Source organism: Orbicella faveolata, unplaced genomic scaffold (assembly GCF_042242905.1).
Source record: "Orbicella faveolata isolate gen_17 unplaced genomic scaffold, um_ofav_v1 contig_25, whole genome shotgun sequence".
Lineage (NCBI taxonomy): Eukaryota > Metazoa > Cnidaria > Anthozoa > Scleractinia > Merulinidae > Orbicella > Orbicella faveolata.
Window position 1 is genome coordinate 8923891 of NW_028301553.1, and position 27912 is coordinate 8951802.

The 27912-nt window shown below is 41.2% G+C and overlaps 1 protein-coding gene and 1 long non-coding RNA gene across 2 annotated transcripts; both read right to left on the bottom strand.

The window, feature by feature from the left end:
• Positions 1-953: 953 nt before the first annotated feature.
• On the bottom strand, positions 954-18401 carry LOC110050265 (lysosomal dipeptide transporter MFSD1-like). Its single transcript, XM_020756171.2, has 18 exons — positions 18206-18401; positions 15617-15669; positions 14911-15023; positions 13930-13972; positions 13478-13545; positions 13229-13337; positions 12348-12453; positions 11056-11154; positions 9924-10035; positions 9311-9367; positions 8265-8344; positions 7820-7896; positions 6777-6874; positions 5725-5837; positions 5186-5233; positions 4374-4437; positions 3645-3756; positions 954-2125 (listed from the first exon to the last, which is right to left on the bottom strand). The coding sequence occupies exons 1-18, from the start codon at positions 18360-18362 to the stop codon at positions 2063-2065; spliced, it is 1572 nt and encodes a 523-aa protein (XP_020611830.2). The 5' UTR covers positions 18363-18401; the 3' UTR covers positions 954-2062.
• A 1934-nt stretch (positions 18402-20335) lies between these two features.
• On the bottom strand, positions 20336-21915 carry LOC149108832 (uncharacterized). Its single transcript, XR_016208514.1, has 2 exons — positions 21424-21915; positions 20336-20563 (listed from the first exon to the last, which is right to left on the bottom strand). It is a non-coding gene; the product is annotated as an uncharacterized LOC149108832 (long non-coding RNA).
• Between the last annotated feature and the right edge of the window lie 5997 nt (positions 21916-27912).

Sequence of the window (27912 nt, forward strand, 5' to 3'; positions counted from 1 at the left end):
CTTTATTTCTACGGTTAAGGCTACCGTCCTAACTAATCGAAAATCGGAACTTTCCGAAAACGTTCTTCAAACCGGAGGAATTTGTATCTCGCGTGGACGGAAAACATTTTGAAAACGGAGCTTTTCGTGAACGATGACGTCACGACAATTGTGCGATTCTCTGCCCCAGTTTTCCTCAAACACAAATACAAAATGACAGGCGATTGTTCGTTGGATTTTAAATTTCTCTGGCGTAGTGTGGGCGGAAAACATTTCATGCGTTTTGAGAGTGAAACCTCCGTTTTCAAATTTATCCGGCGTAGAGTGTACGGGGCCCGAGCAAGAACAATACTTGTTATACCCCCCAACTCAAAGACGTTTTCCGATTGGAGGAGAACGTGCCACGTGTCGTTGGTCAAATCTCGCCAACTCCCTGGGGCGAAAAAAACTCACTAACTCCCTAGGGAAACAACAACTCTCGACTCGCACGTGATCAGGTCGTGCTCCTTGAGTGTGTGTGCCAGCCGGCGTCAAGGAAACGATTTTTCGCAGTTTTGTTTTCTATTTTTGAGTCGGGAGGTATAACAAAACACGTAATAACTGGCTCCCCGGGAAACAGCGAGTTTTGTTTCCCCTCGACATTGAGGGTCTCGGGGAAACAAAATTTACCGTTTCCCTTGGAGCCAGTCAGTAAGTGCTTACTGTAACGACCTACACGGGGGATTATACGACTGACCGTGTGATTGCATTTTCCCGCGCGACTTTTTTCATGTGCGCAATTCTGACCTGTATCTATGGTTATAAATGGCATTCTGGACGACTAAGAAAGACAAGTGGCCAGTGCCAAGCGCGGTGGTATGCACAAGAAAATGACGAATTCACGATAGTTTCGGTACAGAAATTTCACCCTGATTGCTCTGAATAAGTTTATGACAAAGCAATTGTACAGCTCACTGAGCAAACACAGTCACGAGTAATGTAAGAAACCACTTTATTTTCAACCGTCAAAAGTTAGATGTGTATCTAACTTATTTGATAATTACAAGACCGGATATTAGCAGGCGAGAATTTAATATCGGAACTTCACCTAATGTAAATACGCCACTGGCGATGACAATCGCGTGGACGACTTACCAATCGTTACTCCCGGGGGGAGAGAACTCTCATATATAAAGGACGTTGGTGCTCATCGGTAATTTTGAAAAGAACCTCTAAGAGCTACCAAGACCCTGTTTCGTGGGCGTGGCTTGAAAATTTTTTTAACCCTTAAGAGGTACCAATTCTAAAACAATACATTATCTCCTGTCATATTTTTTCGGCTCAATACCCTAAAAGTTACCGCAAAAGCTCCTGCTGTGGACCTGTTGAGGCTGACCATTCTAAGAGATATCAAAACCGCTTTTTCACCCCTAAAAGCCACGACGAGCACCCCCCGTCCTTTTTGAATGGAAGCCCCCCCGGGCCATTACTACAACTAAGAACGTATTGAACCGGCGTTCAATGAAGTTAGAATGAATTCAGCAAACCCGTGAAAAAAAAAGTTCACTGATTAACGAATTCTTTATACCAGAGCGCGCTCTCATTGGCCGTGTAGTTGCTTTGTCTGAGACCGTGTAACAAAAATCAAAATGGTGTACAACAGACCTGATATTAACACTAGAGAAAGTTTCACAGCGACACGAACGTCTACGTCAATATTCTATATGTTTAATCTCATGCTACCAACGAGTTCCAGGTCGATGTTGCATTAGCCTTGGTTTCTTGAGATATTATCACTCACTTTGTTTAACAGTACTTCAATACCCGGCCCTTAAAATAGTAGTTCTCTTGAAATTCCAACAACCGTTGTAAAGTTGAAGGAATGATGCCACTTTATTTTAGGCGGTATTTTTATGCAGATTTTACAGACGTTTTAAGACCTCTGTATGTGATGATAAGCTATGGGCTCAAATTAATAATTATATATATAAAAAAGAGAGAGGGAGAAAAAAAAAGAGAGAGACACAATTCGCCCAAAATGGTCCATTCCAATCCCTTAACTTGACATGGCTGTTAGAAAATCCAAGCTTTAACAGGTTCCGCATCACTTTAGTACATGAGGGTAGGCCAGCGCTGAAGCTCTGTAAGTCTCCGGGAGCTGAAAGTACTGTAAAAAAAAAGAACGCAGCGTCAAGATTTGTAATGGACACTGCATGTTTTGGTTCATTCCAGTTCCCAGGAGGCAGCCTGTTCCAGGCTCTCGGTCAATGGGGACCATCAAAAATGCGGCCGGGCGACGAGCGTGGTCTGGTAGAGAAAGTCCCCAGTGACCGAGAGCCTGGAACAGGCTACCAGGAGGAAGCATCTTGGCCGAATAATGGGGTAGAAGAGCGGGGGGGGGGGGGGTGGGGGGGGGACTTTACGTGGCTCGATCAGATTTTTGAAACTGTTCAACTTTGAATGACTAGAGCACCACCATTCTCAATCCAACAGGAAATTGAACGTAACTGGTGTACTAGCAAAAGATGAAAGTCTCAAATGAGATTTTGCTGCAAGTATGGCCACTACAGAGCTCTTATTATGACTGAGTACTTCGTTCACAAATTGCTTTTGATCACCAAGATGATGTTAAGTGGATCGGGGAAGAGCAAACTGCAGTTAGTTTTAAGTGGTTACTCCAAAGCACGACGGCAGAATCATTGAAAACGTCTACGAGACTTTTCCATAAATTGGCATCAAAAGCCTGTGTAACTCATTACAGCATTCCTATTATAGCTTTAATGCATTTAACTAGCAGTTTTAAACATATCTTGACCATTATTTTGGGTTTCCATTAGGTTTCTGTAGGTTTTGACCATTTGAGGTCATGATAATGATGGGACCTCTGTAAACTGACAAGAACTTGACGTCATCATCTGGTAGATTTGTCCCGAGAGGGGCTCCCATATGAAAAGGTCGTGGATGCTCGTCTTCTCGCTTAGGGGTATGAATCAAGGATTCTGGCCTCACTTAGGGTGTTCATGACGAATCGCCATTGTTTTTAGCTGCAAAAGTATATTTAAAGCCCCGCCCAAACGATCGCAACATTTCAACGCAACTTTGTCGGGAGTAACATGTTGCGTATGTTTGGCCACCCTGTTGCGACGTGTTGCGACATGTTGGGTGTTGTTGGCTCGAATTTGAAAATGGTCAAATTTTTCATGCAACATTTGTGGTTGTTGCATGATGTTGTGGTCGTTTGGCCAGGTCCGTCCAACAATGTTACGCCCGGGCATGCGCATTAGCTCGATTTTCAACACCCAACATGTCGCAACATGTCGCAACAGGGTGGCCAAACGCGCGCAACATGTTGCACCCAACAATGTTGGGATATGCTGCGTTCAAATGTTGCGATTGTTTGGCCGGGGCTTGCAAATTCTGGGTTAACAATGTTGGGATATATTGTGTTCAAATGTTGCGATCGTTTGGCCGGAACTTAAGGGTGCACTCGAATGGTCACAAAAAAAAAACCGCTCTTATTTCCGTTTTTAGGCTCGATTTTTAGTGGTATCTTCTAGGGGTCAAATAAAGCTCGAGCCACACCCAGATTGGTCTCCTTTAGGGGTTTAATTAAGATTTTCGACGAACATCCCCGAGCTTTTAATATGGGAAGGCCCCCCCCCCCTACCGGGGGATTTGACACTCACCTGTTGTCCAACACGAGACAGAAAGCGCAGCCGGAGTTGAGCTGCGGAGCGAGGAGTTATAGGACTAACACCATAATCTCTCTTACGAATTTCTTCTTCTTCTGAAGATACACTGGGAAAAAAATGATCAGTTAAATTACTTTTTGTCACATAACCTACACGTGGCTTTTTCTACTTTGACAGGTTACGCGCTCTACCAAAAAAGAAAAACTTATCCCCAAATATACGCAACGTTATGGCGAGTAAAGGTAACTAAACACCTCGTTAACTGATGCTCCTCAGAGTTCAAGATCGGAGATGAATCTGTACGGTTTAATGACCGTACTATTTTTATCAGGGAGAAGCGGTGGCCTCATAGAGGTGCACTTGCCTCCGGATCGAGCCGTCCGGGTTCAAGCCCTGGCCGGAGACATCGTGAACTTGTGTTCTTGGGCAAGACACTTTACTCTCACAGTGCCTCTCTCCACCGAGGTGTATAAATAGGTACCGCCGAATTTAATGTTGGGGGGTAACCCTGCGTGCACTAGCATCACATCCAGGGGGAATAAACATAATCCTAGTCGTCTCATACTACAGAAACCGGAAATAAGCTCCTGTCTGATGGGCCACTTGGCTCGTATGCAGACTTTCTTACCCACATTATTTTTATCAGAATCGACAAAGCAGTTTTATGCGAAGAGACTGATCACCCTGAAAATGATACAATTTCTTTCCACATGAATAACTTACAGCGTTACTCTGCTCTGAGCTGCTAACTGTTTTCTCTCTAGAGTGGAAAGGTTAAGCCCTGTTCCTATTTAAAAAAAGACAAGCAAGCGTTAAGAAAAAATTCTGCTTATCCCCCTTATACCGTGCTCCTTTATATGCAGCTTGTTGCGCGGTTGCGGCAAGACCTCCCTCCCCCTCCATCAGAATCTCCCAGCAAGACCTCCCCTCCCTCCCTCCCTCCCTCCCTCAGAATCTCCCAGCATGAACCCTGCCCTCCTACCTCAGAATCTCTCACATTCTATCACACGATAAGATTATTCGCTCTCCAGTTCTATCGCCCGATAGAAATCGAGAGCGAATAATCTAATTGTTTTAGTACAAATGTACTAGTCGTTCAAAACTGGATCTAAATCCTCTTCACAGACACTTCGAAAACGCCAAGAAGCGGCCGTCACTTTGTTAACAAGGGCACACTGCCACGCTACTCACTATCTATCACAGAATAGATAGTGAGTAGCGTAGCCAATCAGAGAACGCCATTTGTGATAGAACGCTAGTAGATTTAGACTAAATTAAGTTACGAACGTCTTCACAGAAAATTGTACTTCAACGAGTTTCAACCTGAATGCAGATCAAAACAAGTGTTTATACCAAAATGGCTTTTGTACAATAAATCTCTTATTAGAGCCATTTATACTTCTTTTTTTCCCGTCGGCTCATTTCGCAACGGTCTTTTATTTCGTTTTTAAATATATTTTTCAAAAAAAGCCAATGACAACAACAACCACAACAAAAAGCAAAATGTTGTAGCGTAGTTACTAAAGTAGACTTACTCTTTGAAGAATCCACCAAGTACAGCAATATGCTGGCAATTAACGCGACTGTTGTAGAAAAAAAAAACAAAACAAAATCACAGTCTCCCTCAAGAAAGTAAATTTTCGAAAATTTAAGGTGGTTCTGAACCCCCTCGACAGAATTTTTTATCACTTTGCCAAAAGTTGCAACTTATCCTGCTAATCAAAACTAGTAAAAAACAATAGGGGTCACCGAGCTAGCTTCTGAGTTAGTAACAGTAAAAGCTAAAATTAAGGGTGTTTTTAGCAGGTCATACTGTTGCTACGGTAACCTGTTGTCTCACGAAAATGATAACAACGTTTCCACCAATGATTGAGTAGTTTTTTTGATACCATGATTGTAGTATCAACTGATAAAAACTGGTTATGATGACCCATCAAAATCTAACTCTTGGAAAGTGCTAGAAACTGTTGCCAGCCACCTTAAACTTGACGAATTATTAACGAGTTTGAGAAAAGCTGAATCTCATCACATCGCTGCTTTTTATGAGTTGGATGGAAGTAATTTGAACACGTACCACACAGCCAAGCACAGAAAAACACTTCCAGCACTAAATATCCTTTTTGGTCGACGATCGTCCCAGCCACTTGTGAAATAACAGCCAATCCCAGGTTTTGAATAGACTGCATGCTGAAAGAACAGATTAAACGCACGTCTATTTGTATGCAATTTGCGGTGAAGAAAAAGCTCATTGTTTGTTTTGCCTCATTACTGCATACTAGTTTGAGAAGAAAAGGCATCATGTTACAAAAGAAAAAAACTCAGAACATTTCATTGAAGAACAAGGGGAGGAGGGGGGGGGGGGGGAAGTCCCATACGAAAAGGACGGCGGTGTTTATTGTACCTTTTAGGGGTTAAAAAGGCGGTTTAGGGTGTTCAGCCTCAAAAATTCCACAGCGAGAGCTTTTACGGTACCTTTAAGGGTATTGAGCAGAAAAAAAATTATGACAGGAGACAATCTTTTGTTTTCTAATAGCTGTTATTGCAGTTATCAGCGGCTTGACACACAAACGAGGCGAAAGGGTCAATTCCGCATTGTATTGACTCTTTCGCCTCGTTTGCGCGCCTTTTAAAACAAAAGAATATTTGACCGCAGACTCAACTGCAATAACAGCTATTGTTACCTCTCAGGGGTGAAAAAATATTTCAAGCTACGCCCACAAAGCAGGATCTTAGTACCTCATGGAGGTTCTTTTCAAAATTTCCGACGAGCGCCCTCGGGCATTTTATATGTTAGTCCCCCCGGGAATAAATGATCGAATTTCTGGCTGGCAAAAGCACTAATGAGCTCAGGCATTCTTTGTCACATAAAAAAATATGTACAATGTAATAAGTCTAGCTTATTCCGCGGGAAAGTAAAACGCGCCATGCTCTTTCAGTATTCAGAGCTGATATTTTGTAAGTCGACCAGTAACTGAAGTGAATATTCTAAGATGCAAATATCGTACACAAAGATTCCCCTATACAGCCAAACAAAAAATGACGAATTTACAAGTAGAACTGCTCTAAGAATTGACGAGTTGCCTGCCAGATGTTTTTCTGATGCAAAAGTTGTCGAGATTTACTTACAATCCATAAGCGGTGCCCAGTTGATACTCTGGTACAACTAGAGAAACAAGCGGCCAGAGTGCACAAGCCAGCATGGAGTATGATACACCCATGATACTCTGCGATAAAAATAACACCACGTGAATTAAACGCCGTCCAAACAAATTTACAGATAGACAATCAATCTAGATTTAAAATGCAACTTAATCCTCTAATCGACGAGTGGTTCTCGTACATGTAGTCAGTGTGTATATCTAGCAATTCTAACAACTGCATGTCTTAGGCCCCCTTCCACACTACGCCGGAGAAATTTGAAAACGGAGGTTTCACTCTGACAAAGCATCAAATGTTTTCCGTCCACACTTCCGGCTGCTGAAAATTTAAAAAGGCAACAATCACCAATCACGTTTGAAGGGCGTTTCCGAAAAGCTCTGTTTTCGTGACAGGTTAGTGTGGACGGCAGGCCTAACCGTAGAAATAAAGCTGCTCTTATTCAAAATAGAGCCAGTGCAAAAAGCGAGAATTCCATGTCAATGACAGCCAGTCCCTCAGTCATTCGATCTTCAAGAGAAAAGTAAGGGCGACGACGTCGTGTTTGGCGAAACAAATCCTGCCTCTGTACGCACCGGGAAATGTTCGGAACGCCTTCGGAAATCTTCGAAATGTCTTCGGAAATCTTAGAACGCCTTGGAATATGATCGGGTCGTTAAATTTCCCAGGATAACAAACTTACAATTAAAGTGCCTATGAAATGAAAAATAATTGCTGCGTATTTGAAAGGTTTTTCAGAACAAAGAAGAATGGCGTTTTCGAGATATTGACGTTTTTGTATTATGCAAATTAGGAAAGTGATGATGTTATGAGGTTCGCAACTAAAATGGTAAAATACTGAATAAAGAATATCTCTGGAGATATTGAAGCAGTGTTGTTCAAACTAGCACCAGAAATGTTCATCACAAATGACACCTGCTGTGATGACAGACTTCTAAACTATCGTCGTTGTAGCTGTTACAGCGTTGTTAGAATAAGACAAATGGAAGGTAAATGGAAGGCAAATGACCTACCATGGCAACAAATGGATTCCAAAATGTGAATGCCATCATACAATGACAACCTAGGGTTACGGCCACTGATAAAATCACTACCACAAAGAGAAAACGAAAATCGTTACGAAGTGAATTACATTCAAAATATCAAAACAGTGTCCAAGCTATACAGCGTTTGGAATGTAAACATAAGCTAGCAACAAGGAGTATCTCTACTCCCCCCTAGACGGGATGCTAGTCCATCACAGGGTTACCCCCTAGCATTTAATTCGCCGGTACCCATTAATACACCTGGGTGGAGAAAGGCACCGTGAAAGTTAAGTGTCCTGCCCAAGAACAGAACACAGTGTTCCCGGCCAGGGCTCGAGCCCGGGCAGCTCGATCCGGAGACGAGTGTACTAGGCTTGCGACAAAGTGAAGAAAAAATTTTTTTTTTCATGGAGAGGCTACAAAAACTACTCACCCCAGAAGACATTCTTTCCAACTCTATCAACCATAAAACCCAGGAAGGGAGAAGCACAAGCTGAAATTATGAACACCACACTGCAAACGAAGAACAAGTAGTTTTCCTTAGAATGAACTTTAAAGCCTAAAGAAGCTGCGACACGGTTTGAAAAGTTTAAAAAGTGTTCATATGTAATCCGAGTTAATCTTCTCCATCCTTAACCATCTTATGATGATCTCTATGGCGTTTTTCTATCTTAGCAAACTTCTATTTTCAGGTTTTCTTCAATTAAAAGGTAATAATATTTTGTACGTGGCCAAATAACTCAAAATACCGAGACTTTTGTTACTGGCAGAGGCGACGGCAAAATAGAGGAAGTGGTATTTCTGTGGAATTTCTATCTCGTTAATCAAACCTTGGGTATAGAAAATGGCACTTACGGTTCACAGACTTTCCAAGGACTATTCAAGGTCTTTTTAAGGACTATTCAGCAATATTTTAAAAGGACTCATTTCCCTATAGATCACATGTAAAATTTCGTTGGGTGAACTCATAAAATTAACAAATTGACGTCAGCTTTTTCATGCGTCTGTCTGTCTTTGAAACCAGAGCGCTTAGCAAACCAATTTTGGGGACAAGCCCTGGCTATGATTTACTAGCCCGAAAGTTGTTCTCACTTACACTACTCCATAAAATATCATTTCTTACACCAGTTCTGTAATTTCAATCTCCTTAAAAATGTTTCCAAGAAACTTCATGTCGGGCAAGCGATGGACAAAATTGATGATAGCCCCGATGCACAATACACTAGCCCGGGGCTATCAGACACGACTTTCTTTGCATGTCAACTTCTCAACAAAATTCAGCCACCACTGCTGAAAATTGGAGATGTTTTATTTTCAAGGATATGGCAATTTTTCAAGGCCTTCTCATGGCCTGTGCAAACTATGCAGTTATTAAGGTACACACGGCACACAAGGCACACATCAGCAGCAAAAAGAGAAAAGAAATTATGTAAAGCAGTTGGCGTAAGGTTAAGCTAGCAAGTATGTCCATTTTCTTACCTGTTCACTGCTCCAGCTTCACTGGGAGCCAAATCAAACTTAGCTTCAAAAAATGCACTAAGAAGAGAAAACAGGAAACGTCCACTTCAAACCATGTTCCTATATTCTTCACTTCCACGGAACATTGTACAAACACTTGCTCAATATACCCCTCAAATGAAAAAGTTGACAACCTTGACTCGATCCTCTTTACCCTATTCTAGTGTAAAGTAATGCAAATGTTAATACGGCCAACGGCTACAGAGCACTCTGAAATCCCAACCTGTATAATCCTTTATAATTTTACCCCGTTTATACGGCCACTAAACTAGTTGTGTTCATCTTTCCATTGTTAACATTTTACCCACTGATTTAAGTTTCAGTTCTCTAAAATTATATCTGCATTCCAGAAGCTTATTAAAGAACACTTGTTAAGGAGTGCAATTATTGTGAAATACCTGTAAAGATGTCATTTAATTTAGACCAATCATGAGGTTTGACCCTACCCCGTTGATACCACCAAATTTTCATGGCCTGTTGGTGACCTTATTAAAAGGGGGGTTCCACTATAAGTGCAATTGGATACAAGTTTTTTTTACATGACTGTTTCAGTACAAATAGAATATCTACTTACAGACCAAGTGCAATAAATGGAAAAATAGCCACGTAGTAGGCCACACAGATAATGAATATCAGCCACAGAGTGGCTGGGAAATCTTTGACATCTTGTAAACGGATGACCTCCCCTGCGAGAAGCAACAATCACAATTGACTCGTGTGATTTAAGTCAATAAAACCCTAAGCCAAAGGGTGAAAGGTTATACAGTAAAGGCCTTACAATACCAGTCAAATGTAAGTTGGCAAAATCAAATCAAAATTCGATACTTCAATACTTGACCCTCAATACTTTCAAAAATTGAGAATCGATTTTCAAGGCTCAAGCTTCAAGATTTGAGTTGAGTCTTGAGTTTTGAGTTTTGAGGAAATAATGTATTTCTCAAATACATACTGTAAAAATGGCAACGAATGATGGAAACAATAGCAAAAAAACTATAGATTAAGTACATAAGATCTTTATTTCTTTGTTTCCTTAACTTGAAACTCTAACTACTCAACTTGAAACCTGAATGCACTGACCCCAAGACGCGATGCTCAAGGTTGTCAAGTGTCAAGGATCCAGGAGTGGGTAAAGTTGTTCGAGTTTGGCAGGACTGTAGACTTACATTTGACCAGTACTGTAATTTTGTATTACATGCCACAAGAATGGCAGGTAATGATCAAGATGCTGAAAAAATGACACTGAGAAAAGGCTATTGCAAAATGCTTGAAGAATTGTATGTCTAGTTCCCTAGATGTACTTCAACACTGCATTACAAATAGTTAAAATTGTTTAATAGTGTGCAGCCATACAAATTTTCAATTGCTATGCACTGTTCAACAAAGATTTTGGTCTATTTACTTTTATTAATAATTCTCAAGGTAATTTCATTTTTCACACTGGAATCTTGACATTTTGAATCACCTAGGAGAACAGAAACTGGTTTGAAAAATTGTGAAGTTTGAAAAATCATTATTGGGTAAGTTTCTCCTAATGTTTTTTGGCCAAGGGAGCAAAGGACTGCTTTCAAAAATCTGGAGGGTTGAAAAAAATCGCATTTCACTGAAGCAGTTATGAGATCTGTTTTTCTATCAAAATTTGAAATGAACAAACATCATTCAATGTACATGCATGTAAACAATAACATTACAAAAGATCAGCTACAAACCTGTTTGTCCATCTTCCTTTTTGAGGATACGAGCTGCTCTTTTGTCAAGAAAGCCCAACAGTAAACCACAGCCAAGAGAAAACAGGCAAACTGCAGCACCTAATCAGACATCAAAAGTGTTTCAACCCATTCAGAGTACAAACATTTGTTATGTGTATACATGTGTAACTGAAGTACTGGATTGAACAATCATACTGTATTATGGAGGACAAAGAAGAGCACTGTGGTACAGCATTGGAGTGGAGGCCAGAGGGGAGGGGAAGACCAGGTCGACCCAAAACGACATGGATGAGGAGGATTGAAGAAGAAAGGTGTGAAGCTGGGTTGCAGTCATGAGCAACTGTCAGGGCTCTAGCAGCAAATCGAAGTGGGTGGAAAGAGAATGTCAAAGCCTTATCTGCCTTATGGCATGGAGAGATATACATGTAGGTATAGGTAGGTAATAGGAAACAATTTCCAACAAAAATTGAAAATTGAAAAATTGAAAGGATGGTTTACTGTGGTTTTGTATGTTAGCTGGTTATATACCATAGCTGTCAAACTATAGCAACAAAATACAAAGTTAGATGTTTATTGCTGACAATAAGTATAACTTGCTGATTAAATTTTGCTACATCACATGACCAGCTTTGTGGCCTCAAAATTTCCTCAGAATTCTAATATTTGAACTATAACAGTCATTTTCCAAGCAAGTTGCCAGCCCCATGAAAAGGATCTTGTGACCCTGCTGGTGCAGATACAGGATTTTGGAGAAGGGGGAATGATATACAGACTGCCTTAGGTGGTCCCCCTCGGGAGGTGTGGTGGCCTCATGGTTAGTGCTCTCTTTCCCAGAGCCCTGGCCAGGGACAATGTGTTGTGTTCTTGGGCAAGACACTTAACTCTCACAGTGCCTCTCTCCACCCAGGAGTATAAATGGGTAACGGCGAATTGTTGGGGAAACCTAACAAATTGCGGGGGAGTGACCTGCGGTGGACTAGCATCCCGTCCAGGGGAAGTAGAAATACTCCTAGCCGCTTCATGATACAGAAACTGGGATAAGCTCCGGCAGCTATGAGCCTTTCGGCTCCAAGGCTTCACTTTTCTTTTTTTAGGCGGTCCCCTAGCAGGGGGTTCCTGAGACATCCTCCCCCAAAAAATTTTTAAAATTGACGTCCAGCATTCTGAGGCTAAGTCAGCGTGTTATAATGTCTCCTTCATTTTTTTAATTTAGGGAGTCGACCGAATCCCCCTAGATCTGCCACAGCACTGAAACCTTCACCTTTAAATGGACTAGTTGGGATCACACCTACCTATAAATAAGGTCATTCCTAAGGCTTTGTAGCTTTCCGTGGGATTAACATGGTTTACAAATCCCTTATAAATTGGATTGTTGACATTCATGTTTATTGTACTACCCTACAAAAATAATAATAATAAAAAAAACCCCAGCAAGTTAGGGCTTTTTTAGTGGAGCTACTGTGTGCCAAAGGCACGTGAGCAGAGTCTCATTGATTAGAAAATTTGGTAACCCATCGACATGCAATGCATACAAAGGGCTATGTGGTGCTCATTTACCCACTGGATGTGCTACTATAAGTATGATTTGGAGCCACAAAAGGACTGTTGAAGTTGTATCAGTAAATGCTTCTATCTAGCATGTAAGAGAAAACACGATACTTTAGAGGTAACAAAAGACTTTGAGCTAAAAACTAATGCAGATTAGCAACTGCAAGCAGTGGGATTCAGCTCTTTGCATAAGCAGGTTGAATTTCCATTCTGTTCTTAGACTAGTGTACTATTATTTAGTGGTAACAGTGCTAAAAAAAGAGCCATCTGGTCATATGGGACAAGTAGATTTTCCTGCCGGGAAAGTGCTGGGTCAGTGTTTAAAAGACACTGAGAAGCTAACTAAAGCCGTTCTCATCAAAAATCTTTGCTTTTGCATGTACTGTAGCAAAAGCCTAAGGTTACACTAATTGAAATATTTTCTGTTAAAGATGAGCTGACTTCTTTATAAGACAACCTGGGTTTTTGTGCTTTAATTTGTTTTCTCAGACAGGGTAAAAGTCTGGATTAAATGTCTGTTACTCTTGTGTATTACTTGTGAAAAAATCCTTTTCACAGCTGATTTGCTATTGATCCTTGAATGACAGGCCTACAGACTGTATTGCACAGAGTTCATGAAACATACCACTCTGGAGAAACTAAGCTGAAGACCAAACACCATGTTCAACTCTTTTCCTTTGAACCAGCTAACAGAGTAAGTGTTCTGAGCCACAGCCAAATTTTCTCCTCCTAGGCTGGGGAAGAAAACAAGAAATATAGCAGAAGCAATGATAGTAGTTATTATGGTTTTCCCAAAGTTTGAGGAATCTCATAAAACGAGCTTTAGTCCCATGGTTTACATTTCCTGTTGCAGAGAACCGTAAAACACACTTACCCAAATACAAATCTGCCAACTTCCATCACTGTGAAGCTATGGATATAAGCTCCAAGTGCAAAAATGAGCTAGAACAATAGAAAACATTCATTCCAGGTAAGTCTTGTTTGTAACAAATAAAATTAGAAACAAGGCAATTGTAACACCATCTACTTGAATACCAGGTTTGCATGGCCACTTCATTTGACTACAACTTCCAGAATTCCTTTCGTATTCAAATTTTGATGACCCAGGCTGAGTCTAAGAACAGTAACAATTGCTTATTAATTAGCACACTGTAAGAAAAAGAAAAAGTGAAGGATTCTGGTAGTTATACATTTGATGCCATCATGCAAATGGCCTGTTGCTCAAAGACATGAAAGAAATTCAACAATCAAAGAAGTTTTTTTTTCTGCATACAATGGTACTGATTAAATACAGCAGATTGCAGACATTGTACCATTTCACCTTACCTGACCAGTTAATACAAACAAACTGAAGATAATAGTTCCAAGTCTAAAACAAAAAAATTAAACCAACAATGGTAAGCAAAGGTAAGTGGTGACAGGTGGAGGATAAGGGGCGCGGGGTGAGGGTCAAAGAGTTAGAGATGAGGGGTGAGGGACAAGGGACGAGGGACAAGGGGTTAGGGGTTAAAATGTGAGGGATTAGGGGCAACGAACAAGGGGCAAGGGACAAGGGGTTAAAGGTGAGGGGTGAGGGATGAGGGATGAGAGATGAGGGATGAGGGATGAGGGATGAGGGATGAGGGATGAGGGATGAGGGATGAGGGATGAGGGATGAGGGATGAGGGATGAGGGATGAGGAATGAGGGGTGAGGGATAGTGGGTGAGAGGTGAGAGATGAGGGACAAGGGGGTAGGGATAAAAGGCGAGGGATGAGGTGTGAGGGCTGAGAGGTGAGCAGTGAGGGGCAAGGGGTGAGGGGTGAGGAGTGTGGATTGAGGGACGATGGACGAGGAGTGAGGCATGACGGACAAGGGGTGAGTAGTGAGGGTAAAGGGGTGAGGGGTGAGAAGTGCGGATTGAAGGACGATGGATGAGGGATGAGGGATGACGGACGAGGATTGAGAGTGAGGATTGAGGGATGATAGACGAGGGGTGAGGAGTGAGGGTTGAGGGTTGAGGGGGGAGGGGGGAGGGGTGAGGGGCGAGGGGTGAGGGGAAAACGGTGAAGAGTGAGGAGTGAGGAGTAAGGAGTGAGGGATAATGGATGAGGGGCGAGCAGGCTTTTAGCCAGATGGGCGTCCAGGCATCCTGTGGATGGCCACTTAAGAAAATTGGTTTATTTTTCATATGTTGCCTTATAAATTGTTCATTTGAGCAGGCCATATAGTGCATTTTGGATGCCCACTTTTCAAATCCTGGCTTAAAGCCTGGAGGTCAGAGAAGGTGAGAATCAGAATTCTTGAGAAATTCAGAAATAGATCTCACCTCATACCAAAGACTCTATCCAGTAAGAATCCACCAAAGAAACATAGAATGACATTGGGATATGAATATAGTGAATACAATAACACATAGGAATCAGCTTGCACACCCATGTCCTATAACGAGTAAAAACAAGAAACTGTGTCAACTAGTAATTTGTCGTTCCAAGGAGGGTTATTGAAACTTCCAAGGGGGGGGTGGGGAGGAGAAAATTTTTAGAGTAGAGTATGAACCAGATGGGGATGGGAAGGTTCAACCAAGAAACCCTCTGGGAGAGGGGTATGCATATTTTCTGGAACAACACAATACCCCAGACCACAATCACTCAAGACAATAAAAATCTTCAGTAATTAAAAAAGTTACACAATCAAGATATCGAACTTGCTTAAGCGGCTCCCCAGAAACAACATTTCAAAAGAAGTACAATCTGGTGTAACATGCAGCCTGAAGAATTAGGGGAATAACATTATGGTCTTTGCTTACAGTACACAGTGTACATGTACATGTAGTTGATCCTGAGAAAAGTTAACGATACAGGTACATTTCAGTCACGTGCCTGGCCAAGTGTTCCGCCAAGTGGGAGCATGGGCTGAATCACCAAAATGGATTAGGAACCAGGTTTACCCCGGGCTGTCCAATTAAAAATTAAAAACTACTCTTGAGTCATAAATTAACTAAGCTCGTCCCAGGTACCCAGTTAAGAACCTACTTGTTCAATAGTCTTCTCCAATGCTGCGGGATTGTCATAACAGTAGTAACTTCCTATATGAAAAGAAAAACAAAAAGAACAACAAAAAAAAAAGGTTACAAAACAGTTTGGATAATGAGCCCTCCTAATCAGTGGTTTTTCCATACAGCAACAACTGCCTCTGGGCTACCATCACAAAATGTGTTTACCTGGGATGTTTTTGTTTTCTCTATGATGCAGTCATTCTATTGTCAGAGTACCTCAAGCATAATCCATGCACACATTTGGTTTAAATTAGTAAATTTCTGGGTGATTTAAATATGGGCATTAAAATAGGCTTACTTATAATAATAGGCTTACTATTATTATTACTTTGTTGAGCAAGTTCAGAAAATAGTGAATCTAAGAGGCCCCCATCAGCAGAGGTCTGACTATCCCAGATCACAGGGCTCAAAATTATCTTTTTCGTTCAGGAGCCAGCTGGCGACTAACGGAAAAATTTTGGTCACCAGATCGTAAATTTTGGTCGCCAACTTATTTTATTTTGGTTGCCAACTTGTTTTATATATAAGAACACGATTTTATACGTTACTTTGCATGCAAGAAAAGTCACAACTGAAGAGCGAAAACAATTAGAAACAACATGAGTAACACTTAGTTATAAAGCTACCGTTGTTCTCAGGCGATATGTCTCTGGTCCGAAGGTGATGGTTGTCTCCATAGTCATTTTAAATGAAGCGAAGCATAAGACATTTTAAATCTGTGGTTTTCTTTAGTTATCGGACAAAACCTGAGTCATCAGCTGGCGACCAGCTCTGAAAATTTAGTCGCCAGTGCTCAATTTTTGGTCGCATTGGTGACCAGTGAGTCGCAATTTCGAGCCCTGGATCAGATGAATTTTTGGCCTAAATATCCCACATCCTGTAAAATTTCAGTTGCAAAAATTAACAATTTTCTCATTTGATATTCTGTTTTATTTTTTTCTCAAGCATCTGAGTGGGCCAGAATCCTAAATCCTGGAATTTGATTGGCTAATCATGCGCTCCTGACCGTTTCCAGCTTTTTACGATATGGCCCACGGACCGGATACTTTCCCTGCTGTAGTGATTATGTCTCACAAATTTTGCTCCTAAAGTTTGTGGTAATTGTCAACCTTTTGCCTTTTTTACACTTCCATTGACGATTAGTGAACGCAAGTCTATCTCTGTTCACTTTAAAATGGCAAGGAAAGTAAATTCAAGTAAATAAGTAAGTCAATTCAATTGAGTGTTTTGAGGTTGCGAGAGTTTGCTTGGCTGTTTGTAGCTTGGTGCTGTAATGGCCCGTAATCCTGTGTTTCTCCCGCTGTAAAATTTGAGTCAATTTCAGTCCAGTTTACCTCTCTGATCGTTTCTGTATTTGAGAGAATTTCTGTGGAATACACTTAACAAATTTCCTTGCTTTCTGCTATTCAATTTACAGTAGAAAAGTCTGATTTCACATGATTTTAATAGCAATGACTGACAGAAATTGTTTTTGTAGTAAAACTTCAAACTTCACACGAAATTTCACACTGCAAAAACAAATTTTGGAGGACTTAACTGGTAAAATAAATGCAACTAACATAAAGTAGTTCCAAAAATTACTTTGTCTACTAGCTGAGTTACTTGCTCATTGCATTAATAGTAACTTAATTAAGTATTTTATTGTAAATAATATCGTATTTTAGCATTTTATTGTAAATAATATATTTTTAGCACTCTAATTATTTTAAGCTGAGGGCCCCAAGTTTATCAGTAACTTAAGTTACTGTCACGGGTCACCCTCATTAAATAAAGTCTTTCACTTCACTTCATTGCGAAGATTTTATACAAATCGTTAGTAGACGGCTCATAAGCAGATTCAATGACAAAGTTGCGTAAACAAGCCTATATGTAATCTGTAAAACCAATTTTCTACAGGAAAGAAAAAAACATGTTATTTGCCAGCTTAGGTTGGTCCGTAGAGTGAAAAAGTGTGACCTTGGGCTTGAAAATGCTGCCCTCACCCCGCGGCCTCGGGCAGCATTTTCAAGACCTCAGTCACAGTTTTTTACTATATGGACCTTCCCAGCCGGCAAATAACATATATTTCTCTGATCTTAATGTCCCATATCCCAATCATTTTCCCTCCAAATATCCCGCATCCCGTTAATTGTTTCTACCTAAAATATCCCGTGTCCCGTAAGCCCCGAAATAGGACCTCATCTAACCCTAGCCTTTCAGGCAACGTAAAAAAACGGCAGATAAATAACCTAGATGTCTCACGCACTAGCCTGAGCACTGTCGTTGAGAGACATTTGCTTTAAAAAATAGTGGTAAAGAACTGCATCAGCAAAGACTGCATGAATGCTGACTAGTCTTCACTCACAATGACATCTCGTTTAAGCCTTGCAGTGGAACTGATAGCGCTCCCGTGTCCATATGATCTTACATGTTTAGAAATATAGAAACCTGTGACGGCTACATTTAAATCTTAAGTGGCCCAATGTGGAGAAAATCGAAATATTTCGAGTATACACTGTTGCAAAACTTCCTCGGCCGGAAGTGAACAGAAACTGACGAAGAGACGTGACATTCAAAATTTACTTACCAAAACTCAAGAAACATATCAGCCCCAGTACAAAATAGCGATGGAAATTTCTTCTCGGATCACAGCAAGCTGTCGCTCCACAGCCAGTCAATTCCTCCTCGGAGTCTTCGAATTTCTTATTTATAAGTGGAGTCTTTTCTCCACTATCCTCCGCCATCTTGAACCTCACGAACGATCGCGTCCCATGACCAACACGTGACCTTTGCGTCCAGAGGACACCCAAATGATACCATCAGAAAATAATTAATTGGGTAACCAGGGGCCGTTCAGTTTCGCGAAGGTTTCGCGCCCGAAAAGCCATATAGAGCAAAATCTCGAACCTTATGATTACAGAGCTGTTTTACTCGCATATTCTTAATATCAACAGAAGTTCCCTTCATACAAGACGTTTCAGGTGTATACACCTCTCCGGTTTTAGATACAGATGAACTAAAAATGGCTTTACGGGCCTGAAAAGTTTCGAGAAACGGGCCCCTGAATATTTGCTAGTTGCAACGCTTTGAATTGCGCTTTCGAGTGGGGTATTGTATATTCCATAGACCTCTACCTTTGCAAAAATGGCGCCGATTTTTGAATAACAATACCTGTACATCCTAAGCTTGACATTCATGTGAATAATCCTTTGTCTGGAAACATGAGTGTGAGGCTAAGGATGTACAAAGTATTGTTAGTCAAATCTAGGCGCCATTTATGCAAAGGGTTTATTAAAAACTGAATCATTGGATAATGCAGTTCAGGCGTTTTCATTGACTTAGCCATCATGAGCGATGAACTATCATACCATGCTCTTTTGGGACGTCTTTATTTTCATTTTACTCTAGTTTTCTATATTTGGAAGGCGTTTTTAATAAAACAATTATTCCACTCGCGCTTGCTCGATCATTGAGATCATTATAGCCAACTCGGCAATCTACCTTCTCATATCCAACGCGCGCTAGTGAATAATTGTGAAATACCCCCACGAGTCACTTCACTCACTTGTATTTTTTCGGTATACAAACGGGCCTTTAGGCGAGTGTCCATATCGGCCGAGAAAATATAAGTGGGATATTCCGCGGCATGGCATACACTGACTCGAAAGAGTGTTGAATAACTTTTTTATACCATGCCATATAAAATACAGTGGTTAGCACAATAGCGGGCAATAGCTCGTGCAAGAATTATTTTAAGGTCAATCACAGGACCTGGGTAGTGGAAAGCAATTGCTCGATTTGTTTTCCGCATGGCTCCCCTTGCAAGAGGGCAGGACGATGAATCTTGCAATTTAATTGGTTCTTAACTTGGTCCCGGGTTTTCCTATCTCTGTCCACCGTCACGGTAACGACTTTAAAAGTGATTTGAGTAGAGAGAGGAAAAAAAAAAAATCATTTACCGGCTAAGAGTCGGTACGCATAGTGAAAAACTGTCACATCTGAATTTTACATGCCGCCTCTGGCAGTATTTTCAAGACCTCAATCACAGTCAATTTCACTATGCGGGCCTAACATATGTTTATTTGTCGCTCGGTATTTTCAAAAGAAACGACAAACCGCCTCAGTTCTCCGTGTCTTTATTGCGCCATAGAGAAATCAAAATTGTGAAAATCTTTAAACAAATGTTTGCCACCGAATAACTCACCCGAGGCTCGTGCACAGCAACCTCAACGGCATGGGAGGCAAAGGAGACAGAGCCTGGGACCGAGGTTGTTCCCGCAGTATTTCCTCCATGCCCTCTCTCGTTTTGTGGTAACGCGATAGAAATTTGAAAAACGTTTTAAATTTGTTAAATAAAGGACCATTTTTTATGATATCAGGGAGAAGGCATTCACGGGGGCTATGCCAAAAACATGAGGCTTCAAAGGGGGTATGGCCGAAAATATAGGGTGTAGAAGGGGGGTCGGCGGAAAGGGGGGCACATAAAATAATTACTGTATAGACGAGATCTATTGTATTGTGAAAAACAAATTCTATCAGAAAGCCCAAAATAACGTTTCAAGTCTGTACGGAAGTAGACATATTTTATCATACCAAAGAAAAGTAAACATGCTTGTTTTTGTATAACCGAATTTACCGTATCACAAGTGTATGGAAACTGGAATATTGAGTAAAACAAGAGTTTACGAAGAGAATAAAACAGCTTAACAACTAACGGTCACGCAAACGATTCAAAGTTTTATTCCTTTTCAAAAATTTACATCCATGAATTTTAGATTAATGAGTTGTTTCCGTGTACGTAACGTTGCCATTGCAATGCTTTAATATTTACCTGACTTGAAATATATTAGTGTTTACCAACAAAAATAATAATCAAACAGAGATATTGATCATCATCGTGTAATGTACGTTCTCACTGGAATCGCCATGACGCATGCCTAGACGCCTGAAGAGAAAAAACGGAAAAAAGATTCCAAATGTTTGTAGTTAAGTAGTTCTGGCCCTCCACTTTCAGTGGAAGTCAAATATAAACAACAGCAAAAACAGCAAAGGTCTTGAAGGACTAGATGAGGACAGATTTATCTTACAAGGAAATTACATCGCCCTCTGGATAAGTGTTAGCCGTCTACGCAGACGCTCTTTGGGCTCGTCATGCAATCTTCCTGGAAGATGGTGTGACGAACCCAAAGAATGTCTGCGTAGAAGGCTAGATAAGTGCAAACTGAGATCGAACAAATTTTCGTGCTCACTACCCAGTCTGGCTCAGGTACATTTTTTTTGTAGGGGGAGGGGAGGGGGTGGATATGCTGGCAAATAATGACGCGAAACAAGTCTTGTCATAAACCCTGAACAAAAACTCATCACAAAATAAAGCTAATAACAAAAGCAAAAAAAAAAAAAAGCTATAAGGATAAAATAACACAATTAAAGAACCCTAACCCAAGTGCTACCAAATATACAAGTACTTCACTTAAAGCGAGTTCTAAAGAGCAAACAAGAACAAGTATTTTGAGGTAGAGGTATAGGATTACAAGGATTGAGCTGGATTACAGTTCACCAAGTGCGATTCTATGACTGGATGTCGAGGATTTAACAAATTGACGTCAGTTTTTATGCATTTGTCTTGTTGTTATCATTTCGTCACAACATTAAGTAGTTGTGGATCCGCAGACTACTTTGACAATGTTATGGTGAAGTTTATTATCATTGACAGGACAGACGCATGAAAACCTGACGTAATTTGAAATTACCCTAAGTTCCTGGCCAACAGCAGAACTCAGCCGTCAACACATAATTCACTCTTACCTTACACATGTATCTTGTATACGTAGTTGGACCATTGAGTGCCAACTCCATTGTAGCAGTTTGTAGCTTGGCCGTAATCTCTAAATTTCTCATCATCCGAAGCCCAGCACTCCGTAAAGAACTGCACCGCAAAGAAGGTCTTCCCGGCATCCTTAGCTTCCTTGTAACACGCGTTTACTGCAAGAGAAAATTCCCAGTCAAAGCAGAGAATTAGAGGTGCTTGCAGTGTAATTCTGACGGTATCTCAGTCATAATTTACAGTTCTACAGGATACAAACCCATTTTGCTCATGCATGTGTTCCTATCGATGAAACCGCGACTGCGAAAGCTCTTTAGAAGAGTCATGGTTCGCCCTCTGCCGGGTTTGTCTTTCCAGCATCCCAGATTATAATAGTTTCCAAATCCATATACGGCATTGTGTGACAACTCGCCAACGCCTGTCACAAAAAAAAAAGAAGAAAGAAAGAAAGAAAAAAGAAAAAACGCACAATTTGCACGGTTGCCCACGTTTTGGGTTTTTTCCCTCAAACCAACAAGCCAGCCAACAAACCAGTCCGTCCGTCCGTCAGTCCGTCAGTCCGTCAGTCCGTCAGTCCGTCAGTCCGTCAGTCCGTCAGTCCGTCAGTCCGTCAGTCCGTCAGTCCGTCAGTCCGTCAGTCCGTCAGTCCGTCAGTCCGTCAGTCCGTCAGTCCGTCAGTCCGTCAGTCCGTCAGTCCGTCAGTCCGTCAGTCCATCAGCCGTCAGTCCGTCACACAGTCAATAGTCAGTGAGTCATCAGTCAGTCTATCAGTCAGCCCATTAAGTCCGTTAGTCAGTCAGTCAGTGGGTTAGTCAGTCAGCGAGTTAATCAGGAATTGATAGGCAGACGTACCAAACACACACGCATCTGGAGCGGCCCTCATTTTCTTGTAGTCAGGATTGCCTTCCGCTGAAAAACACTCGCCATAAAATTGCACGGCGAATAAGTTGTAGTCCTTGCCACTGTTAATAGCATCATAGGCACACTTCAAAACGGTTTCACCGAGATTGTGCCAGTCGAGATCTTTACCCCGGCGGTTGGAATAAAAATCTGGCAAGATCCTCTGTTTTATTGGATTATCAATCCAGCAGCCCAGATATTCAAGCTCAGGAATATCTGAAGAGAGAAAGCCAATTAAATCTTAAGAGTAGCTGGTAGGTATGAAAATAAGTCGCATTAAAAGGCTAGTCATCGAGAAAATGTATACCGTGTAAAATGGGGGAAGGCGGGGGAGAAGTGGGAACGATCACGTTGTGGGTACAGGCATGGTACAAGAAGTAGGGTTTAATTGAAGTAATGTCATATGACCACTAGCCCTGAGGACAGACCATGGAATATTAAATAAATGTTTTCTAAAGGTAAAAATGGAGGCTATATTTTTCAGCGTCACAGAAAAAGATGAAATACTGCCTCCCTAGGGGAAAGGGGAATACATGTTCCCTTTAACCCGTTAAAATTTGTTCGTCCTGAAGGTACCCGTTAGTACCCTTCCCCCTTCAAATTAATCCAAAATATGCCCTTCTTCCCTTTTGAATAAATGATCAAGTTGCCTTGTTCTCTAAAGCTTCTCGTTCTTCAAAAATCAATCTTCAATATGTAGTATATTTGTGCAGTGAAAGCACTCAGTTCAACTTAGCCAGTGCTCAGCGTTCATGGGAATCGTTCATAGTTAGCCTCCTGAAGATGGTTAGACGTTCAAGTCTTCACGGATAAGGCCCCATCCCCCGCTGCATCTTCATGGCCTCATAGTTATCAGGGGATGTCATAGAACTTCCGTCACAAACTTATCGCAAAGATTAGGGCTTGGAGTTCCCTGTACTGTGTTCTGGCCTTATCTCACGGGTTGGTGCTTCACATGGGGTTAACCTCATTGCACCTTTCCCCCCCTTGGAAAAAATCGTTCAAGAGAAATTGCTATGTGTATGTCTATGTCTAAGACCAGGATTCGGAGTATGCCGTAAAGGGAGTAGTCCAGTAGCTTTCGTTCAATAGAACTGAATGTGCTATTTGACAAAAATAAAAAAAATGGGAATCGACCGCTGTTTGAGCAGCTACACATTCTGTACTCTTTGAAACTTGTGTAACTATTTTAAGAAACACACCTGCCCTGATACATCTGACCCCGGCGTCGTTTTCGTGGGTGCAGCTACCTATTACACCCCATCCGTCATGTTTACATTGAAAGATGGAGTGCTCTGAGCCATCGCAGATCACATTGGACATATGAATCTAAAATAAAACATATTTGTGGCTAATTTTTACAGTATTACATCTGTGGTTGGAATTACGATTATATATGGGTAATTCAAAGTCCACGGAAAAGTATCCGTGCATATTTTTGTACGGAACGGAGGTTATTGCTTTTGACATTATCCACACTAACAGAACAGTTTCCAACTGAGTGACGATAGATCAAAGCCAAAGAAACAACTTAGACCAATCACAAAGGACACAGACAATACAGTGAACCAATCAAAACTCGATCAAAATTAAAAGTAGCTGACGCAAAGCGCAGGAAAACGTGTGCGAACGAGTCACGATTGGTTTTGGTTTTACTTCTGATTGGGTGAGAAGTGGCAGGAGTTTTTTTTCAGTCAATCGTGTAGTGATGGAAACCACCGGCTAATACCAAGCGCTATGACAAAAATACACAGTTATCGTTTCATACCGGACCAGTCCCCTTTCCAAAGTAGGCATTTTTGACAGCGAAAATCGCACCGCTGTAGCCAAGCTCCTGGCACACCACTTCAGCGGCCTCATCGCCCCAATTTTCATCACAAATTGTTCCCCACTGACCGTCGTGGTACACTTCCACTCGCCCGCCTCCAATATCGTCCTCTGCAGTTATCAGACGGATTCGATTTTCTGAATAATAATCAGGTGTTTAAGATATTTAAGAGGAAGTGTTAAAATTATTGAACTCAAAAAACCTAGCAAAATATTTAGGTGTATATTTTAAAGTATTTCCGGTGTACAAATGTTTAGAAACTCCAATTTTTACTGGTTTGCCTGCTAAACTGTTGACTACTCTGATGCTACTGGTGTGAGAATGGACTTGCATCTCTCATGGCTCAGCCAATTAAAATTTTTATCTAGACAAGGCTGAATTAAAGAATAGCTTTTTAACTGACCTTTTTCGACGGTTCCGTGGCTGTTTCCTATAGACAAAGAAAAAAGATATTAAAAATGTGTGTACGCAGTCTGTAAGCACCGGTCATTTTGAATTTTTGTTTGAAGAAAACTAGGTTAGGGAAATCACTTGATTATCGTGACGCTATCGTTTTCGAAAAGTTCCGTTTCCAAACTGCTTTTCGTCCACATTAAAACGCAAAGTTGGCGTTTTGAAATTCCTCCGTTTGACGAGCGTTTCCGAATTGGCGAAAAGCTCCGTTTTCGTGACGGATTAGTGTGGACGATAGGCCAAATTTATCCGGCGTAGTGCGGATGGGGGCCCTTGCAACAAAATTATTTTCTAACTAGCCGAATACAGCCTGTTCCAACCAACCTTTGAGCTTCTCCTGTTTTTATTTTCGCCAGCATTTTTATCTGATAATATCTGATATTATAATCCGTCAAATATTTTCGCTCGCGCGGGTTTGGTCTAGACATGTCGTGTGACTAAATACGCCCCAGCTAAAGCTGGGGAATATCTGAGTGATATTCCCCATTTTTCTGAAACTACGCGTGCTGCGAAAAATATTTGAAGGACAATAAACACGATAGCCTCCATTTGGCACGGAAATATGCTTCAATAGTTGTCCCTGGACGTTATCTGTTCCTCAAAGCTCACAGTTTTCCTCAAGTTGCACTCTCGAAACACTGCTCGCTTCTCGGAACAAATAGTGTCCGCGGACAAATTTCCGTGGATACTTTCGTGCCAAATGGAGGCTATTGATTATATGTACGCCTGAGTGTTGAGCAGTTGAGTTAAACCCGGCGGTACTCTTTTAAAGTTTAATTTTGCTAGAGTTATGCGGCCTTATTCTCCAAACCTTTATCCTATACTCCAAACTCAATTGTGGACCTGAACCAGAAAGCTACTTTCTGCTGTCAGTACGTTTCGAATCTAGAACGTTTATATTTGGTATTGATTTATTTCCATCTTGTTCTCTCATGGGAATTAACATGTTGAAAAAACAGTGGCAATTTTTGGTCAATAATCTCGGAGTCATGTTGGAATTTTGATCCATTGGACGTGAGCTATTGAAGTAATATATTAATCACGAAAGACCGTGCTTGCCCACATTTCCAACGCCGAGAGGGAAAGAAAAAAACACGACGCATAGCAGAGTGCTTTTGATGAACTTCGAGGTGTTTGGAAATGTGGTCAAACACTCTCTTGAGTCTGTGGTGTATCTTTTCAATCGAGGAAACGTAGAAATAAACTCGCAAAAATCTGTGATGATTAAGATGAGATATCCAAACACCGTCACGGTCGTGATTTCCTTTGCTTACACTTGATGAATTAAATTAACAAGTTGGTGAAAGGTGTTTTAAAGTTCTCGATGTTAATCACGCCAGGCAGGCCTCACTAATTTCTCAGTCTTCGAAAGATTTGAATAAGTACTTTTTTTTTTATTAAACCATGCCCTGTTACATTCCAGTACAAAACGCGCAAAGCATATCTGCTTCTTAATTTTAGGCCGAAATTGCTCAAACCCTTTGCCTCATCCTCAGGCACGTGCACTGTTTTGTCAGTGGACGGTGTGAAACTGGCAGCGCGCGCCTTGATGCCTCAGGTACCATGCATACGCTTTGGTGCTGTAGATACATACACTGAATATACACTCTTTGCATAAAGGTGATATATAGGAGCAACCATAGTTATTTCAGGGTGCTGGTACCCTTTAAATATTATAATTGATGTCTTCTCGTTACTCGGCCTTGCAGTGGAACTAACAGCGCTCACATATAATCTTACATGCATTCAAATATAGAAACATTTGAAGGCTGCATTTAAATTTAAAATGCCTCAAAGTGGAGAGAGTCGAAATACTCCTAGTGTACGCTGTTGCAAAACTGCCTGATATCGGCCGGAAGTGAACTTAGACTGATGAAGAGACGTGACATTCAAAATTTACTTACCAAAACTCAAGAAAAATATCAGCCCCAGTACAAAATAGCGCGGATGGAAATTTCTTCTCGGGTCACAGCAAGCTGTCGCTCTACAGCCAGGCAATTCCTCCTCGGAGTCTTTGAATTTGCTATTAATAAGAGGAGGTTTTTCTCCACTATCCTTCGCCATCTTGAGTCTCCCGAATAAACGACCGATTGCATCCCAGTACTAACACGTGACCTTAAAATTTCATTTTGTACCTCCACAGGGTACCCAAGTGATACAATGTAATAAATGGGTAACCTGGAAACAACACGAGACATTTGACGTATAAGGTCCTTCTTAGGAACAGCTTTCCAAATTTTAGGAACAATTCTTTTAAAAATAAAAAACTAATTCAATCGACGTTTTGTTGGAGACCTTCATTTATAGGAAAACTATCTCGATTCCTTTATCTAATCACGTGCATAATTCACGTGATAATAAATACTCATTTGTAAGGCCTGAGGCAAACGTCGAATCTTAGTCGAACTTAATTCGTCGAACCTATTAATTTTGAAATAGGTGCATGAATGGTGCGACGTCTGCCGCAATCAAGTTTGACTCAAATTAATTGGTTCAACTCTAGCATAAGTTCGACTTGCTAAGTCGGATAATGCGACAGTGATTCGGCGTTTAAGCAAACGCCGGTCTAAACACGCGCTGAACTCAATTCATAAATCATGCAAATTACAAATGTGATGGGCTGGGCAAACGTGACAAAAATACATACTCCTCCATCTGCCAAACGCTATTTTCCCCCCTGACGAGCATGCGCTGTACAAAGACAATTTCGCGATCGGGAATGGCGAGCCATCGAAAGTCATTGCTGACATCAAGACCGCTGCTCCATTGTTGTTCGCTAACAAAAGCACGGTCAAGCATGCCACTTGAAGCAATAGCTGTCGTCTCTGATACACCGTTCTCAGAGCTGTAAGTTATGCGAGTCTTCTCTTTCTAATTTCGTAATTAATTCCCAAAGTAAGGCCCGACGAGAACTGTATTTCGGCATTTCACTAACAAGTCCTAACAACTAGCCGCGCATCAAATGAATAGCACGGGGACACGTGCTTATTCCCGTGTTTTAATGAAGTGCAACTTGAAATAGGATCGACGCAGGTTCGGCGTTTGTTACCACGCTGGAGTTTTGTCGATTCTTTGTCGCACCTATTTTTAAATTGTTGTACGCGACTTGGATTCGACGTTTTCCCTAGGCCCAAGATAGCCTACGAATTTACGAATTAATTGATCCACACTTCTCAAAAATCAGCAAATGTGCGGCAATCCCCCGTAGGAAAAAAGATGGCAACTGGTACATTTACCCATAGTTCTTAGCGAACGAAAACCTTTACAACGTTCATAAAAACGTACAGAA

What these genes read in the sequence shown, in the direction of transcription:
- LOC110050265 (XM_020756171.2), bottom strand. Translation starts at nt 18,362, where the DNA reads ATGGCGGAGGATAGTGGAGAAAAGACTCCACTTATAAATAAGAAATTC. An exon ending in GAAGCTGGAGCAGTGAACAG is followed by an intron (nt 8,345 to 9,310) that starts GTAAGAAAATGG and finishes CTTCGTTTGCAG; the next exon opens with TGTGGTGTTCATAATTTCAG. An exon ending in GGAATCCATTTGTTGCCATG is followed by an intron (nt 6,875 to 7,819) that starts GTAGGTCATTTG and finishes TTTTTATCGCAG; the next exon opens with AGTATCATGGGTGTATCATA.